Source organism: Zonotrichia albicollis, chromosome 19, assembly GCF_047830755.1.
Source record: "Zonotrichia albicollis isolate bZonAlb1 chromosome 19, bZonAlb1.hap1, whole genome shotgun sequence".
NCBI lineage: Eukaryota > Metazoa > Chordata > Aves > Passeriformes > Passerellidae > Zonotrichia > Zonotrichia albicollis.
Genome location: NC_133837.1, coordinates 6,373,600 through 6,392,005, shown reverse-complemented (window position 1 = coordinate 6,392,005; position 18,406 = coordinate 6,373,600). Strand labels below are relative to the sequence as shown.

The window sequence follows — 18,406 nt, the reverse complement described above, 5'->3', positions numbered from 1 at the left end:
AGGCAGCAGGAGGTCTTTGAAGGGTATTCATAGAGTCTTAAGAATGAGTCTTTAAAGAAAGATAAATATTTATATCTACACAGCAACACATATTCTTTAAAACAGTAAAAAACCTCTTCTAGAACCTCTACCAAAGCAGAAAGTTCTGTGCTTCTGAAATACTGAGCTGGGTGGGCATATCCAAACTATCTAAAAATATACATTACTTACATACATACATATATATATATATATTTATGTATATATATACACTTTATGGTTTTGTATGCTATCCATCCACAGAGGCAGTGGTTTGCACCACCTCATGCCATCATTTGCTGCTGAAATGGAGAAGTTGCTGTCGCTTCCCCTTCCCCAGGAAGGGCAGAGGAGCAGTGGCTGCACATCTGTGTCTGGAATGCGGCGCTGCCAGCCCGGAATGCTCCCTGGAACGGGGCTGGAGGGCCTCAGGCAGCAGCCTCAGCCATCCCACGTGTTCTGCAGCTGGCTGGGAACATCCTCAGGGACAGCTCCATGGAAAAAGCAGCCCCTGGAGCACATTCCCACCTCACCTTGGCCACCAGCTGGGGTCTGGGCACTCTCATGAGGTCGCAGAGGCAGTTTCGTCTCTCCCTCACCACGGGCAGCTCTGCTTCCCTGCGACAGCAAAGGTGATTTCCAGTTAATTCAGGAAAATCCATAAAACATCCATGAAACATCCTCAGTGATCCCTGTCACCCCTGCACCACAATGGCTGTGTCCTTTCATGCACATTTCAAATGACAAGGGTTTTTTTGTTGTGCCTCCTTTGAAGGCTAAAGGACCATTTTTGTACTACCCTAAGTCAGATAAACCACAAATACACACCAGATCTGCCACAGGTCTAATAAAATGGCTAATTTTAGCTAATATTAGCCACTGACTAATAAAAGGTCCAAGACTATTCTTTTATAGGGTTTTATATTAAAAAACCCCACTTATTTGTACAACTTTTTGGATTAGAAGTTCATTTAATTTATTCCCTAAAGTGATTGGATTTGGAAAAGACTCTCCCATCCCCTCTAAAGAAAAAGCAAAAAAGGGTGAGTTATTTATAACTTCAACTTTTTTTTTTTCACACCTTGGACAATTTGTTTTATTTACCACTGGAAATTTCCCTGTGGCTAAACAAAGTGTATTATTTATAGAGTAATTTGTTTAAACTCTGCATGACACGATTGTATGATAAAGTCTCTGGAGTCCCAACAAGGAAAATATGTGCATCCCAGTAATTACCATACTCCTTCAAATTCTCATTCGGCTTCCTGCTGCTAATACTTAGGGTAATTCAGAATTTAAACTGATTATTTTAGCACTGGGAGACCTTGAGGAAAACAAGCAGCTCACTGTGACACTCAGCAACAACTTCGAATCTCTTTTTCTGTAAATAGCTCAAATCTACCAAGATAGAACAATTAAGTTTTGAGTAAATGAGCCTTTTGTATTTCATCTCAGAGCAGTGGCCACAGTGCAGCAGGGCACTCAGGGCTTGCTCCCAGCCAGAGTAAGCCAGGCACACCCTAAAAATGACAGGGTGAAAACAGAATATTCATTTCTCTGGAGTGTTTTTCTGGGGAAGTGTTCTGCTTTGATTTAGGAATGAGTTGTTTATGAGCAGAGCTGAACTCCACAGCTTCTCCTGTAGCACTGTGAGTGGAACCATCCCTGGTGACAGCACTCAGCTCATCCTGCAGTGTCAGGAACAAATCCCTTACGCAATTCCTGAGCCAGCCTGCCCTTAAATGCAGGTTTGCTCATGGAGCTCTGACTCACACCCAACACAATCCTAAACTTCCACCTGCATTAAACAAGGAATTGTAACCACAGCAGAACTGCTGGCAACCACTCCTTCCAACCTGAGACTCCTGTTCCAGTTTTGTACTGGAAAATTCAGAAAAAGAGCAGCAGCCACCCCTGCTAATGATAAACTCAGATAACCTTTTCACAAATATAAAGTTCTTTAAGCTCAAGCACGGAAATAAACTGGAAACTACATAAAAGTCAAACAGTGTAACTGCAATCTGCAACTCTGTCACCCATCCTTAAGGTGTATTTGTTCTTTGAGCTTGTCAGGAATAAATTTATTTCTATGAAATGTCAATAAAAAAGCAATTTAATATAATGACTAAATAAATTGTATATTTTTCTATATTTGTCTGTTCTCTGTGACTGCTTCTTAGGCCAGGTCTGCGACAAGGAAAAATGTTTAACAAGGCAGCAAAACTAATAAACTAATTATTATCTTAAAATTCTGTATTTTCTCAAACCTGCCCAGCTAATAATGCCCAATGCTAGAATTTGCAGAAAGGAGAAAATCCAGTGCCAAAAATGCTGATTCCCTGCTCCTGTCACTGCAAAGGACAGGAGTCCTTTGAGAATCATGGAATGATTCTCTTGCTCTAAAAGTCACTGGATCATGCTCATGAAGAACAGGACCCTCTCCCCCTGCCCCTGGAAGGAGGTAAGTAAAAAAAAAAAAGAATTACATTCTATCAAGTGGTTGTTTAATTCATGCCATCCTATCCTGGGAAACATCTAAACTGCTCCAATTCCAAATCTTTGCTTGAATACAAGGCTTGTAGCATGTTGAGTAATTACATTTCATGGGAGATTTGAGCTGTTCTGCTAATTCTGTTGTTTTCCAGCTTGCAGAGATCCTTCCTTTCCCCAAATCCTGCCAGTGCTCGTAAATGCCAAGAAACTGTCTGTGCACTTGAAGTTTGACTGTTTGCACAGCCCAGTCTCTGCTTCGTGGAAAACTTCCAAGATTTCCTCCCTTTTTATGTTGTTAGAAAAATATGGCTATTTTACTTTATCTAATGGTGATTTTATACATCCCCTTCCAGTGGGCCAGGATCCTGGAGAGCTCTTTAGAGCACTGGAATGTCGTGGAAGCAAGAAAGAGCTGAACCTGAGCTATCACAGCTTTCACAGGCACTCAATTTTGGTCACTCCAGGGCACAGGGGCTGTTTGGGGACAGCACTGCACTCACCAGTTGGTGTCACTGAGGATGGCCATGGCCTGCTCCATGATGGCCGGGTCCACCACGTCGCTGTAGGTCAGCAGCATCTCGTACACCTGGCTGGCCGTGGTCTTCCTGATCTGCAGGGATGGGGAGAGGCAGCAGAGAGGCAGGCCAGAGCCACAGGGATGCTGAGGGCAGGGGACACACAGGGACCAGCCAGGGACCACAGGGACCAGCCAGGCCAGAGCCACAGGGATGCTGAGGGCAGGGGACACACAGGGACCAGCCAGGCCAGAGCCACAGGGACCAGCCAGGGACCCACAGGGACCAGCCAGGCCAGAGCCACAGGGGCTGCTGAGGGCAGGGGACACACAGGGACCAGCCACACCAGGGGATCATCCAGGCCAGAGCTACAGGGATGGTGAGGGCAGGGGACCCACAGGGACCAGTCAGGCCAGAGCCACAGGGATGCTGAGGGCAGGGGACACACAGGGACCAGCCAGGCCAGCTCCTGGGACCAGCCAGGCCAGGGGATCATCCAGGCCAGCTCCTTGGATCACCCAGGCCAACTCCTGAGATCACCCAGGCCAGCTCCTGCACAGGACCATCCCCAGAAGTCACACCCTGTCCATCCCTGGTGTCCAAAGCAGCCTCATGGCTGTGCCCATTCCCTGGGCAGTGCCCCATTGTGGAAACCCCCCTGAGGATCCTCCTGATCCCCTAAAAACTTCTGTGCCAGAATTAAGAAATGAATAGGACTTTTGGTTTTTTCAGTGTTCTTCTCTTACCAACAGTTCAGCACGCTGTCTGCATCTCAGACTTAGTGTACAAGGAGAAGCCACCAAAAATCACATTTGAATTATTTTTCATTTGTAAAATTCTTTTTCATTTGTCAATTTTTCAATGTGCAAAGTCTTCAGTACTTACTATAGGGAAGGGATGGCAAAGGAGGAGAAACAGCTGGAAGAAAACTTTCTCTCTCATGTCTCCTCGAAATTGAATCAGCCCACAAAATCTAGAAAATATCAGAAAAATCAGATTATAACTTCCATTTTATAACAGATTATAAAACCAGTTATAACTTGTGTTATAACTACACAAGTAAGTTTTGAGAACTAGGATGAAGATGGACATTGGGAAAAAGGCAGGGAGGGGAAAAAGAAAAAGCTAATGATTCCCTTTTTTTTTTTTTCTTTCTCTACAAAGAAAAAGCAAATTATTCCCTTTAAGCATCTTAAGGACTATAAAAATTTTAAACCTTGTTCAACTTTATCACATCATATGTTTCACTTCAACCATTCAGAACTATGAGACTCCCACAACCTCCAATCACATGTATCTGTGTGTATTTTCCATTTAAATTCCACATGAACCAGACCTCACTGTTCCATCTGGTAAGTGAAATACTCCTCATTTCTATGAGAAAAGATTGATTTCGTTAACTCACACTCCTATGCTGGAGCGAAGCTTCCGGATGTCTTTGGACCTTTTGATCTCTTCTTTACAGAGGGTGAACAACTTCAGTGGGAAGGGATGGCTGAGAATGGGAAAGAAAGAAAGAAAAAAAGACGAGCAGAAGGTTTCAGCAGAATTTCAAAGACATTTCATGATTGTCAGGATGCCAAAATAACATTCCAGGGCAAGGCAAGACACACTGCAGGGTGGTTTGTGCTTCTCCCCAGCAGCTCAAGAGTTTGGCCATCACATTCCTGAGCCTTATTATTATTTAATAATTTAATTATTAATTATTTACATTGCTATTATCTGTGTGCTGAGGAGTGAACTCCTTTTAGCCAAACAGCTTCAGTCCATGCAGGATAACTGCCTTGCCATGGCTTGTGTTTAAGCAGTGTGGAATGATCAGAAATGTCAGGAATTACATTATCCTATGGCCAAATAACAGTTACTCAGTCTGTGTATCATCGTGGTCATTCCCTAAGGTCTCCAACCAAACTTTACATAAAAAGGGATGAATGTTGTTCGTAACTACTCCATTTTACAGCCCAAATCATCATGGTCATTCCCTAAGGTCTGCAACCAAATTTACACAAAAGGGGATGAATGTTGCTCTTAGCTACCCCACCATTTCACAGCCCAAATTCCTTCAGTGATTCCAGACAACGTAATTAAACACAGGGCTCACAGTTCTATTACATGGACAGGCCATGAAGCCATCTTTAAATATATTTAGCAAATTCTTTTCTTTTTCCACACAGTCTGGGAAACGTGATTCTCACAGCTCTTTCCCAGACACTCGTACAAACACAAGTGCTGTTAGTTATTCCAAGGATCTATTTAAGAGAAGGAAAGAGGGACTAATGCTTTTATTTCAGTTCAAATTATTTAATCTCTTACTTGCCACACTCAAGGCTGAAGTGCCATAGATGCAAAAGAAACTATTTCATATTTGTCTAGTGAGCACAATAACTTCTAGGCTGTGTATTTTGGAAACCTCACTGCATTGTGTATGGAAAGCAGAAAGCAAAAATAGCAACATTCATTTTCTACTACTGCAATTCAGAGCTGTGGTTAAAAACTATTGAAGAAAGCTGGGTACTGTCATCTGTTGAAGGGCAGAACATTTAAAATAAGATGTTTATAGCAGTGCCAAGATGTTTTGTTAAGGTAACGTGCCTTGTTCTGTAGAGTCTTCCAGACAAGAGTTAGTGGTTTTTAATGACTTTTTAAAAATTTGTAACAAAATCCTGGCAATGTACTGGCAAACAGTGAACTATTTAAAAAAACTGAACAACAAACCATGGTAAACTGAGGTGAAGAATTCTATACATGGTGGGAAGAACAGACATCTGCATGAATGAGTCTGTGTGTGTCTACAGGCATGGATTGGTCTGGGTTGGTGAGGGAAGAGCTCTCTGAATGCTGAGGTATATTTTGTCTTACCTTGGTGGAATTTCTCCTCCTCCCTCCCCAATTACACAAATTCCCTGTGCACAGAGCTAATTGCAACCCCTGCAGTGCATGCCTGCCTCTCAGCACAGGCCAGGCCAGTCAGTGAATTAGGTGAGATTTAAACTGGTTGAACAGCAGGGACATCACTGAGAAGGGGAGCAACAAAGAGACCAATTGGAACAAGAGCATCTGGAACAAATTTAAAACATGGAACCTCATGAGCAGCATTTTGTGTTTAAAACAGATGCACTTTCCTTTCTGCTGGTTGCCAATTCTACATTTGCAATAACCAAACTTAACCTGTGTGTGATCTCAAATGACTCAAATAGCTTGGCCTCTGTAAAGGAAATTGAGAAAATTCCTTCTCCTGTGTGGGCACTGTGCCAGCAGGAACAGCATCAGCCCTGGGGAAGGAAAGTTCTCTGTGCATTCTGTGAACTGGGGACACGTGGCACTGCCAGAGGTGAGCTGGGGCTCAGCAGTGGCACTGCCAGGGTGGAGCTGCCACCAGCCCCTGCCTGCTCCCTGCTGCACAGCTGTTCATGCCAGAGCAGGAAACTGCTTCAAAACCAATCCAGGGGAGCATGGACACATGGAAATTATCATGGATACATGGAAATCATCATGGCTACGTGGGGACACAGACTTCCTTAAAGCACTGCAAGATCACCAGAAAAAAACAGAATACATGGGTGCTGCTGTTAGTGTGTAAAGTACATAGATGTAGGAGAGAGAAATGCCATTTATTACCCCAGAGAGCACAAGATCCTGAGCTGCCATTCCAAGGCTGTTCTGTTTTCATGGCCCTGAGTATCATTCCCATCTTACCACACTTCTGAGGAGCCAGCAGTCCCCAGGGCAGCCCCAGCAGCACTATGCCCTTCCCATTTCTTTCTATTCCCTCCCTATTCCCTTCCTATTCCCCTCCCTATTCCCTTCTTATTTCCCACCCTATTCCCTCCCAATTTCCCTCCTATTCCCCTATTTCCCTCCCTACTCACTCTTTATTTCCCTCCCCATTCCTTTCTATTTCCTTTCCTATTTCTCTCCCTATTCCCTTATTTCCCTTCCTATTTTCCTCCCTATTCCCTTCCTATTTCCCTCTCTTCCCCCCCCCTATTTTGGCACCGGTGGGACTGAGGAAAGCCCTCAAGCCCATGGGAGAAGGGCCCTTTTCTCCCACAGCATCTCTCCAGTGCCACAAACCATTCCTGGCTGCAGGAGGGACAAGCAGGTTGGAAATAACAGCTGGAGTATTCCTGACAGCAGTTCTTATCCCTGAGCCAAGCACAACAGAGGAGCCAGTTCTGAAAGCCTTTTGCTGACCCTGGGGATGAAGCTGATTCATTTCCAGCCCCACAGGACAGATATTCACCCCACACTCCCCATCTCTGCTGTTCCACACAAGGTAAATCCACCTCCCCTGAGCACAAACATCCAAACCAGGAGAGAGGAGAGGAACACCAGGGCTCACTTGTCCCTCTGCACAGAGATCACACACCAACCACACAGAGCTTCCCCAACACTGAGATTCAGCTGCAGAACCACACCAGAAATGTTGAGCTTTATATTCCAAACTGTACCAGCTGCAGGGAGTGAAAAGGCAGGAAAATGCCTGGTGGGTTCCACCTGTGCAAGGCAGGAGTGACACCCTGTGGCAACTGGTTTTAACTGGAGCCCTCACGAGGGTCAAACTGATCCTGCTCCTAAATCCTGGTTAAATGAAGCACTGTTGGATATTTCCCATTCTGGACAGTGAATGTTTTATTAGAAAATAAATGTGTGGGAGAGCACAGCTTCCATTTCAGACCTCAAAATGCATTTGCAAACACTTTTTTACAATGCAGCAGTTGCCTATTTGGTGGCTGGTTAAGGTATAATCCTGACAGTCATCCTACATGCCAATTCCCTTGCTAAAACTCCATTCAGCCCAACGTGGTAAAAAAATAATGAGGGAAGGAAATGAAATGGGAGCTGAACATCCCAAGGAAAAATACATGAAATACATGCTTGTATCTCAACTTGCATTTCAGGCACACTGTACATAAAACCTGACACTGCAGGCACTTGTGGCCTTTCCATGCCACCAAACAGAGTCCCCATTTTCCCACCCACCCTGTGATGTTCTTACACATTTTTATGGAGGTTGCTCTGGAAAGGGAGTAAATGGTTCCATTCCAGAGAGCAGACCCAAAGTCAGGCTTTTCTGTTCAAAAAGGAGCAGGTGGCATCCAACAGCAGGGGCAGGCAGGCCTTGGAGCAGTGGATTCAACCCTAACTACACCCAAAGGACCTACCAAGGTAACAAAATGCATGAAAGGGAATTTTGGGCTCCCCCACCATGTGTTGATCCACACCAGAGCATGGCAGAGCCCTGTGAAGCAGCACAGGAACTCACCCATGGCCAGCTCTGCACCAGGAGACACCCACATTCCCAAAATCTGACATGTGCAGGAATGAAACTCTCCATCTTTTACCTGCCTGCCACCTCCCCCCTGCTCTGCCCTTCCTGGCTCTGCATGGCCACAAGTTCTGCACCCCAGGCCAGCATTTCACTCCCTTGACATCAGCACGATCCACTTGGCTGCTTCATTATTCATTTCTTTTTTTGGTTTCAGCATCAAACTGGAGGCAAATACATCTGGATCAGCTTCAAAATCTTTCCTCCCATAATAGCCCTGGATTTTATTCCTGGCTTTTACACAAAGCATCACAATGGCACCACAGGGCTGAGTGTGAGTCACTCACACAGCAAAGGAATTGCTGCTACCACTGGGTCTCTGTTCAGTGACCTGGGAGACAAGACTCTGACTGGAATTTCCACCCATAATCTCTCACCTTCCCCAGCAGGGATGGCTGGAGCCTGTGTGGAAGCCCCAGATCAGTGGCACAATTATCAAACTGAACAATATTCACTCCATCTGTCCTTGACTCACTTTAAATTCTCATTCAAACAGGGACTGCCAAGTGCAATTTCAGAAATATTAACTAAAACCACACTTCAAGACGAGAGTGAGCTTAATCAAAACTTTCAGAATGACAAAGGCTCTTCAGATTTATCTGCTGTGAGCAGTTCTTGAACCAACAAGTTCCCAATGCAGTATCTGTGCTTGCAGGATCTACATTGCACAATTCTGTAAATACCTGCAGATGTGCCAAGATGCTGCCTGGGAGAGCTTGTGGAATAGATTGTAATATTACCAAAATTCAAATAATCTTTTCTGAAACATCTGCAAAAACCCATGATTTCACACTGGAATATCTCAGTCATATTTATCTGTTCCTAAAGTGAACACTTTCCACAGGACTGAGCTCAGAGTGGAAGAGCTGGGACATGACTTTTTTATTATTATTAGAATTTTAATTAACATCTTTGGAGATATTCACATTAAGCAAACCAGGGGCAGGGACTGGGGGAGCAATGGGCACAGAGGGTTCTGCAGCACCACACAGGACAGTGCCAGTGCTCAGGGCTCCCTGTACAGCAAGGAATGTGCTCCATCCAGCAGGGATTTAGGAAGCTGGAAAATGAAGAATGGATCTGATACTGGTCCAAGAATCCCAGGTGAAACATGCAAATTTAATTTGATTAATGTCCTGGCTGTCAAACAGGGAACAAGTGACAGAATTCTACACAGACAAGAGACTTAAGGATTTTACCAAGACCCTTTCAAGGCTGTTTGTCCCACTTGAGGAAAGTGAAAGCATTGCAATATAGACTCACACTGGAGCCCTGTGCACCCCCAGGGCAAGGCTGAGGAGCTCTGATGCACAGTGGGGAATAAACCAAAGAAACTTCCAGCAACTTACTTCTCCTGCTCAGTGAACATATCAAAGCAGCCATTTGCCAGCATCTGGTCCAGCATTGTCAGCAGAGGCACAGACACCCTGAGGAAAGAAAATGATTCAACAAGGCAAACACACTGCTTGGCATACAGATATATACTATTTTTAATCAAAAGCAAGGAAGGAAGCTTCCTACATACCTACACACAGGAAATTAGAACTCTGATTTACACAGAGGGTTGCTCAGTACCTTGTGTCTGTTGGCTGAATGGGGACATTCCCTCCCAGCCAAAAGGAAAAAACTGAATTAACAAAACCCCTGCTTTACATTTGCAGGGTCCTGAAAACACAACTGACAGTGTTAGAAAATTTTAATCTGTTTTCTAGAATATGAACAATGCATTCCACTGACTGTACCAGAAGTTACAGCACCAAATGAACCAACATTTGTCAGCTGGAGTAACCACAGCCATGTTTTCAACACTTGAGATAGGAAACAAAATAAAAATACAATAGTATTTTTATTTATATATTAATACATTAATATATTAATATAAATAATATAAATAATATAACACAATAAATATTACAATATTATCATAATATCATATTATATTACTATATTACTATATTACTACATTACTATATTATATTATAATATAACATTCTAATAATATAATAAAATATAAATAATCTTTTATTTTGTTAATATAATATAATATAATATAATATAATATAATATAATAACATAAATAATATAAATAATAATAAATATAAATAATAATATAATAGTTATTATAAATTAGCATTTCTACATTATATATTTATATTATTTATTTAGTATTTGATTTATACAACAGAACAAGGGAGAATGGCTTCAAACTGAAAAAGAGGAGGTTTAGATGGGATATTGGGAAGAAATTCTTCCCTGTGAGGGTGGGGAGGCCCTGGCACAGATTGTCCTGTGGCTGCCCCATCCTTGAAGTTTCCAAGGCCTCGTTGGATGGGGCTTGGAGCAACCTGGGCTTGTGGAAGCTGTCCCTGCCCTTGCCAGGGGATTGGAATTGGATGAGTTTTGAGTCCCCTGCAACCCAAACCCTTCTATGATTAAAAAACTTGAATGTGCAGAATATTTTGCCATCACTCCTTGGTTTCATATTTTATATATAACCATATTTTTACAGCTCCTGCTGTACCAACAGCTCTGTTAAAGCAAATTCATGTCCTTGGGCATTCACTGGATGTGCCACAGGAAGGGAAAAAGGGGAAGGAAAGGGAAGAGGGGTTAAAGGGAAAGCAGCCAAGGACGAGCAGTACCGGTCATTGCGCAGGTTGTCCTCAAAGACCTTCAGCAGCGTCTCACAAAAGCTGCCCAAAGCACTGGGGTCACTCTGGATCTTCTTCATGTGGTCAAAGAGGCTCTGGGCAGAGTATCTGAGCTGCAACACAACACAGGAGCCTCCGGTGAAGGACAGGAAAAAGGCACTGCCCCACAAACAGGGGCTCCAGCACTGCCCTGCCCTGCAGCAGCACAAAGGGCACCAAGCAGCACCAAACCCAACTGGCCATGGCTGCATTACCTGCACTAGCCCATTTCCAAGGAAAGTTGGGTTTTTTTGGGTTTTTTTCCTTTTTAAGTTGGCAAACTTTTGGCTTTTTTCCCTTTTTAAGCTGGCAAACTTTTGGCTTTTTTCCCTTTTTAAGCTGGCAAACTTTTGGCCTTTTTCCTTTTTAAGCCGGCAAACTTTTGGGGTATTTTTCCTCTTTAAGCTGGCAGACTTTTGGGGTTTTTTTCCTCTTTAAGCTGGCAGACTTTTGGGTTTTTTCTCTTTTTAAGTTGGCAAAATTTTGGGGTTTTTTCCAAGTTGGCAAACTTTTGTGTTTTTTTCCTTTTTAAGTTGACAAAATTTTGGGTTTTTTTCCTTTTTAAGCTGGTGAACTTTTGGGTTTTTCTCCTTTTTAAGCTGGCAAACTTTTGGATTTTTTGCTTTTTAAGCTGGCAAACTCCCTCCCAGAGCTGCTGTGGAAGGGGAGCAGGCACAGCCTCTGTGGGAATCCCCTTTTCCTCAGAAGTCTGACCATTTTATCAAGGAAAGAAAATAAAATATTGGACGAGGATGAGAAAGGTCACAAGTGTCTTCCCAAAAGCAAATAGAGGAATCTATATTTAAACATTTTATCTAACAAAGCTCGTATCAGTAACATTTATGAGTGCATCAGTACCCAAGAATAAGAAACAATTTTGAGTCTTGGCTCAAAACTCTGAATTATTTTCCCAAAGCTTCAGCCTGCAAACAGCACAGCCCAGCAATCCAGGGAAGCAGCACAGGAATAACTTCCACACTTTGTTCTGTACTGAAACATCCTGGGCAGGGCAGAAGCAGAAATATTTCTTTAAAATGGTCAAGCAATTTGGAGAAATTATTCAGTTATTCTGAGTTTCAGAATGAGAGCCAAATCTCAGTAAAATCTGTACTCATATCTAATATATAGATATACAAATATCTACACTAATATAATATACTATTATATTAGTATAATATATATATTATACTAATATATCTGTATAATATACATAGATTATTAAAACAATCTGTGCATTTAAGATTATTATAAATAAATAACAAATATTTTGTCTTTACACCTTCCAAAAGCAGAGATCAACAACAAGCAGAGGAAATCCCATCTCAGAAAAAAATCTCAAGTGGTCTCAGTTTCTCTCCTATTTCTTTTGTGTCTTAAATCACCTCAGAGATCTCACACCATTTTTTTTAAGGAAGTTGAACAAGTCAGTGCTTTCTCTGCAGATCCAAAAGACTTGAAAAGGCAAGAAAGGGCATGGAAGTAAAGGGCAACAAGCACAGCTCCAGGTGGGTGCTCCAGAGCTGTGCCAAAGCAAGGCAGAGCAGCAGGATATCGGAAACACTGGAGAATGAGGACAGCACAAGTAATTAAAAAATACAGAAGTACAGGTGTGGATAATCCATCATGTAACTGCTTGGAAGATTGAAAAATGGGGCATTTTCCCAATAGTGGCAGAAACTCCAGCATAACAACATGACATGAGCAGGTTAAATCCTTATTTCCTCCTCAGGTGAGCTCCTTCTGTCCCAGCCTCAGTATCTGAGCTGTAATCTTAACTGCTCCTGAGTATTTGCAGAGAAGAATATTTCCAAATGTCTTCCTCATCTATGCAGAACACAATTGACACTGCATCAAACATGTGACATTTACCTTTCCCTGGGGTTCCACAAGGACTGGGAGAGGAAATTAGGAGGTTAATGGGCTGGAACCGGGACAACTTTGGATCCAAATTTAAGAGGAGGCCTGAGAATGACTTTGTTCTTATGGAACAGCAAAACCAGGGCTTGGCCAGGTGTGACTGCCCCACCACTGAGGGCAAGAGCAGATCCTGCAGGGACAGGAGATGAACAGAGCACAGAACAGAGCTCAAGGCACCCTGCACCTGGTGACAGTGATGCCTCAGGTTTTGGCTTTTGTATTTTTCACATTCTGTGCTGCTTTAGTGTGTGGGTCTGGGTTCATATCAGGGGATGGTGAGCTCTGTGCACAGAGCAGGGACACAAAACAATTCCTGCTCCAGCTGGGCACCAAGGACAAATGACCCAAATCTCAGCCCAAGAGCACAAACACCATGGGCTGGAGAGAGAAAAACAAGGATGGGACTGGATGGGCTAAAGCTGGAATGGGACAATGAACTGCAAGATGCAAATGGAGCAGAACTGATCACAGTGACAGACCCCATCCCTGGCTGTGCATTTTGGGACCATTTTGGTTCATCTTGGGTGCAGCCCTGGCTGGGCTCTTGTGCTGCCCAAGGTGGATCCATGGAGGAGATCCTTTTCATAAATCCCAGCTGTATTCTGCCCAGCCTCTGCTCCAGCTCAGCCTTCAAAAGGCATCAAGAGAACTCAAATCCTCAAGGTTCAACCTCCAGAACCAGGGCACAAGGAGGAGCAAAAGCAGCTCCTGCAGCTCTGGGCAGGTCCCTGGTGTGGTTTCTACACAAACCTTCACCAAACTGTTCCCAGTCAGCTGTGCAGAACAGAGCTACAGCAATTCTAAAACCAGCTTTGAGGGCTGATATGGTCAAAAAGAATCAGCTGAAGCTAATTCCAGTTTGTACCAGAGCATGTGTTACATCCAAAATCTCAGCTACCCATCAGTGATTGAGACACCTGACCCACATCAGGGCTCTGGTTTGTACTTTCAGCAGGGGTGCTTTACATGAAGCAGGAATATCATCATTCACACTATTTTGCTCTGTAAGAAAAGAATGCCTGGAATTACTCTCAAGTGTATTTTGCTAAGGAACTCTCAACCAAGAAAAGAGGATTTGGGGCCTCTTTCTTCCACCAAATATGCATTGATTTGCATACAATTTGTCCCAGTAACTAGATGTTTTAGAATATCATCTACTAACATCCAAATATTTTTTTTTTTGTGAGATCTACACAGTAACACAGCTCTGGTACTGCCTGGGAAGAACTTTAAGAGTTCAGAAAATGTTGTTCCTTTTTATTTTTAAGGCTTTACTTACAATTTCTATACCACTTTAAAATGCAATTTTCACTCTTTAGGGGAAAGGGAATCACAGGACATTCTGTGCTTAAACAAAATTTAGAATGTAATGCAGTTCAACAGTAATGAAATTATATCAAAATTATATCCTGACTCCTGCAACTGCAGGGTTTGTGCACTGGAGAAAGACCAGCATTGTACATCTGATCTCCACAGACTGAGGGGTTTTATGCAGCCATAAGAAATATGCATCACTGTGGGCCAGATGTATAATTAGGAGATTCTTTTACACAGAGAAAGTGCCCTTTGAACCATGGTGATGGAGCAGAGTGCCAAATCCCACAGGGAATGACATCTTCTGTTTTTCCAGATTATTTCCAATGCTTGAGCTGCAATTCTTCCAGCAGCCCCACTGCCACCACAACACTTCAGAGACCCCACATGGCTCCTTCAGGAAAATCTCTTTAAAAAGCCAAACAAAGAACTACTCTTGCTAAATATACTGCAGAGCAATTTTAGCTGCAGCCAAACTGCCCCTGACCACGGAATTACAACAGAGCCTTTCTCCTGTGGATTGCCTGAGATGAGTAAAAGACAAACTGACATTTGAACTCAGATTATCCTGCAGGATATACAAGAATTTTCTTTCTAACTTCCATGTCCACGTGTGTATGTGCACAGATATTTTTGAAGTGAGAGGGAAGAGAGTCACAACAACACATCACTGCAAGAACATATATTCCAATAATCTTTTCCCCCAATCCATGATTTTAAAAAGCTGCTCCTTTCATATGGATTTAATAGGGTCATTCTTAAAATTGTCTATTAATGTTTTAAATCAATCCCTGGATATTGAGCAAAGAGTGCTACAGGCTTTGACAGAGTAGTTTGAATACCAGTCATTGTAAAACACATCAATTGTAATTTCTATATCACATTTTAGATATTAAAAGTAATTCACCACACACATACACTCCCAAGTGTAAGTGCCCTCCCTTGCCTTTCTAGCTGACTCAAGAGAGAATTAGCTCATCTTCTTTCTAAAGCCCTGGAGAATATTTTAGCCAGAAAAGAGAGAAAAACTGGAGGGTCACAGAAAAGTTAACATTTCACAATCACAGTTTGAGAACACTGCAGAAGGTTTCCCTTAACACACTGTCAGATGGTAACAAGGGAAGGGAGCTGCATGCAACTGAACTGTTCCAATTTTTCATAAATGCAACCAGGAGTTTAAAAAAAATTAAAATATTGAATAAGAATTTTCCTCTGACCCCAGCTAGCAGCCAAAAAGTCTGTTTCTCCAAAACCTTCCTCCTTTTTTTACTTAGACAAATAACTTTGGTTTTGGTGGAGCCTCCTATAATTAACTGTGCTTGACTGAAGGCTGAATTTCATGTGCATGTTTGCCATTAAAGAAATCTGTTAAGAGTTACATTGTCTATCTGATAATTACTGTCACAAACCAACACACACATGTTTCCAAAGTTCTAAAATAGCCCTTGCCATATAATTAGTTGCCATTTTAGAAAGATTAAAATGCTCAGAATTGGTTTAAACGCAAGATAGACAGACACAGACACTGAATACTCTGCTCCACCAGCCCAAAGGCTCACAGACATCTCTTGATGCCAAGAGCAGAACCCACAGCACCAGGCAAAATAAAATCACTTGGGCAAGTTGTGGCTGACCAGGGCAAGGCCTGGGAGACAAGATCCAGGTGATTTTAACTCCTTCTTGCTGTGACCCAGCAGGAGCTGCTCCCCCTTCACAAAATTCTCTTTCCCAGCGCTTTTCTACTGATTTTCTTAATTTGAGATGGAAATCTTAATTAGAAACACTTTTAACCACTGTTGGGGTGTTGACTCACAGCCTCCTCCTCTTGTTACAGGCCCACTGGGATTTAAAGGCTTAACTGACAGTCCAAAATATTCTGTTACTGCACTGATATTCCTCTGTGGTGTCATATTGAACCATGTCCTTTCCCCGAAATTGTCTCCCTATATTTTACATCTTTGGCCACAACAAATCAAAAAAGTTATAAGGCAAATATCTGGAAACCAAGAATTCTGAAGCTACCAATACAAGTTGTAATAAAAGGACAGAAGGATACACTGAAATTAAAAGAAAGTAGGGAAAAATTTCACAGCAGAGCAGACTGCCAAAGTCAGTGATAAAGAGATTGTTCATGCCAGAAGAATGAAATAAGGATTGCAAAGCTCAGAGGATTTAGACAGGCATCTGAATGATATTTCTCCGTAATGGAACTTCTGACAACTCATTGGTATTTTAGTAGAAAATATATAAAAAATAATTTAAAAAAAAACCTGTGCATACTGTTAAGACCTACTGACAACTACCAGTTAACACCTTGCACCAGGTGACAAATGAACTGGTTTTCACCTCATTGGAGAAGAGCAATCCCCCTGCACTGAGCTGAGGGGCTCTGCTTGTGATCCCAGCTGGGAGAGTCAGCACAGGGCTGGGATTTGTGGGGCTGGAGCTCTCAGGTCCTGCCAGGCCGGGAGAGGACAAACAAAGCACCCTCACTCCTTGTTCCCTGCATGCTGAGCTGTTGGAGCTCTGGATGCTGAGAATTTCAGACTTTCTATGCTGACAGACTCTGACTCCCAGAAGAGCACTGCATTTGACCTGAGGCCTTGGAGAAGGCCGCCTTGTTCTTCTTCACCTTCTTCTTCACGAGTTTGGGTGGTATTTTGAAATATATGTGGACAGAAAAGTCCACACTGCAGACTTTGAGCGGCCAGTTTTTGGGTTAAAAGTGAAAATAATTTAGGTGTCATTTCTTGATTGGACAGATTAGCCTTAAAAGACCTTGTAACAAGAGATAGTTAGCCACTTTTGTTCCTTGTTAATGAAAGACTGCAGAACTGACTGCTGTGAGACTGTAAAAATCACCTAAGCCTGACTCTTGGGAGAGCACTGCATTTCACCTGAGGCCATGGAGAAGACTTCCTTGTTCTTCTTCATGGGCTTGGGTGGTATTTTGTAATTGGACAGAAAACTCCACACTGCGGACTTTGAGTGATCAGCTATTGGCTTAAGGGTGAAAATAATTTAGGTGTCATTTCTTAATTGGACAGATTAGCCTTAAAAGACCTTGTAGCAAGAGGTAGTTAGCCATTTTTGTTCCTTATTAATGAACTGCAGTAAAAATCATCTAAGTCTGAACGTGAACTATTGTCTCAAGTGCCTTCAACCCAACCTCGACAGAGGCAGAAAAAAAAAGGCAAAACCCAGCACAGAGCAAGCCAAGAGAATGACACTTTAAAGCAAGGCCAAGCAGGCCACTGGGTGTGCAGCAGGGGTCTCACCGTGGTCTCTGTGAGCCCCCCCACGGACACTGACAGCCCCAGCAGCACGTGGTACTGGTATGCAGGCAGCCCCAGCAGCTGCGTGATCCGAGGGAACGCCTCCGACGCCGCGTTCCAGTTCAGCGTCTCCTTCTCCCACCTGAAAGGGAAGGGAAAGAATCATCCTGTGGGGGTGCACTGCTTTTCTCCTCCTCACACTGCTCCTCCACACCATGGAGGAAGGTGTCTGATTACCCAGATATCAAATCAAACATTGGTCTTTGAGCATATTGGGTAAATACAAATCAAAGCTTCAGCCACTGCCAGGAAAGTGGAGGAATCTCCAAATCCTTGTTCTGATCCAGGGGAGATCTGAACTGCACTTTCCTTTCCCCAGACACTTTTGCCTACATTCACAAAACAAGTTTCTTTCTGCAGTTTCATTCTGTGCTCTCTCCCATCACCAGCTACTCAAGGACAGACCTGTCCCAGGAAAAGCCAACACATCCTCCCAGCACTGATGATGATGATGATCAGCAGCCTCACAGACAGAGCAGAGGATCCCAGCAGGCTGAGGATCCCCCAAACATAGAGCTTGATGTTCCTCACTCCCATCAGGTATCATAATCACCACTCAGGAACGAGTTGCTCTCACTCTTGCTTTAACTAGAAAGTCCATCTCAGAAAACTACTGCAACCAGAGCTTGGTTAAAACATTACAACTCATTAAAAACTATCATTATGATCAATGTTTTCCAGTTCAGGGAAAAAGTATGTTCATGCATACTTTGAAACCTTGACAACACCAAAGACATATTGGGCATAAAAATTACATCAGGTTGCTTGGTTTAGGTGAAACTATGTGCATTTATC

General features: G+C 43.0%; 2 protein-coding genes across 5 annotated transcripts in view; one reads left to right on the top strand and one right to left on the bottom strand.

The window, feature by feature from the left end:
• Nucleotides 1-558, top strand: part of B3GNTL1 (UDP-GlcNAc:betaGal beta-1,3-N-acetylglucosaminyltransferase like 1) — a 105,882-nt gene extending 105,324 nt beyond the window's left edge. For all 4 annotated transcript variants that reach the window (XM_026797678.2, XM_005494481.4, XM_074555259.1 and 1 more), the window contains one exon: nt 283-558. The gene's annotated coding sequence lies outside the window, so the exon portion shown is untranslated. The remainder of the gene's footprint in view (nt 1-282) is intronic.
• The window catches only part of TBCD (tubulin folding cofactor D), a 119,883-nt gene that overhangs the window by 1,605 nt on the left and 99,872 nt on the right, over nt 1-18,406 (bottom strand). Inside the window, exons 33-39 of the mRNA XM_074555257.1 lie at nt 17,555-17,693; nt 10,998-11,119; nt 9,705-9,782; nt 4,432-4,521; nt 3,912-3,999; nt 3,012-3,121; nt 552-636 (exon numbers count right to left, since the gene is read on the bottom strand). Coding sequence (XP_074411358.1) covers nt 552-636; nt 3,012-3,121; nt 3,912-3,999; nt 4,432-4,521; nt 9,705-9,782; nt 10,998-11,119; nt 17,555-17,693 — 712 coding nt within the window. The remainder of the gene's footprint in view (nt 1-551; nt 637-3,011; nt 3,122-3,911; nt 4,000-4,431; nt 4,522-9,704; nt 9,783-10,997; nt 11,120-17,554; nt 17,694-18,406) is intronic.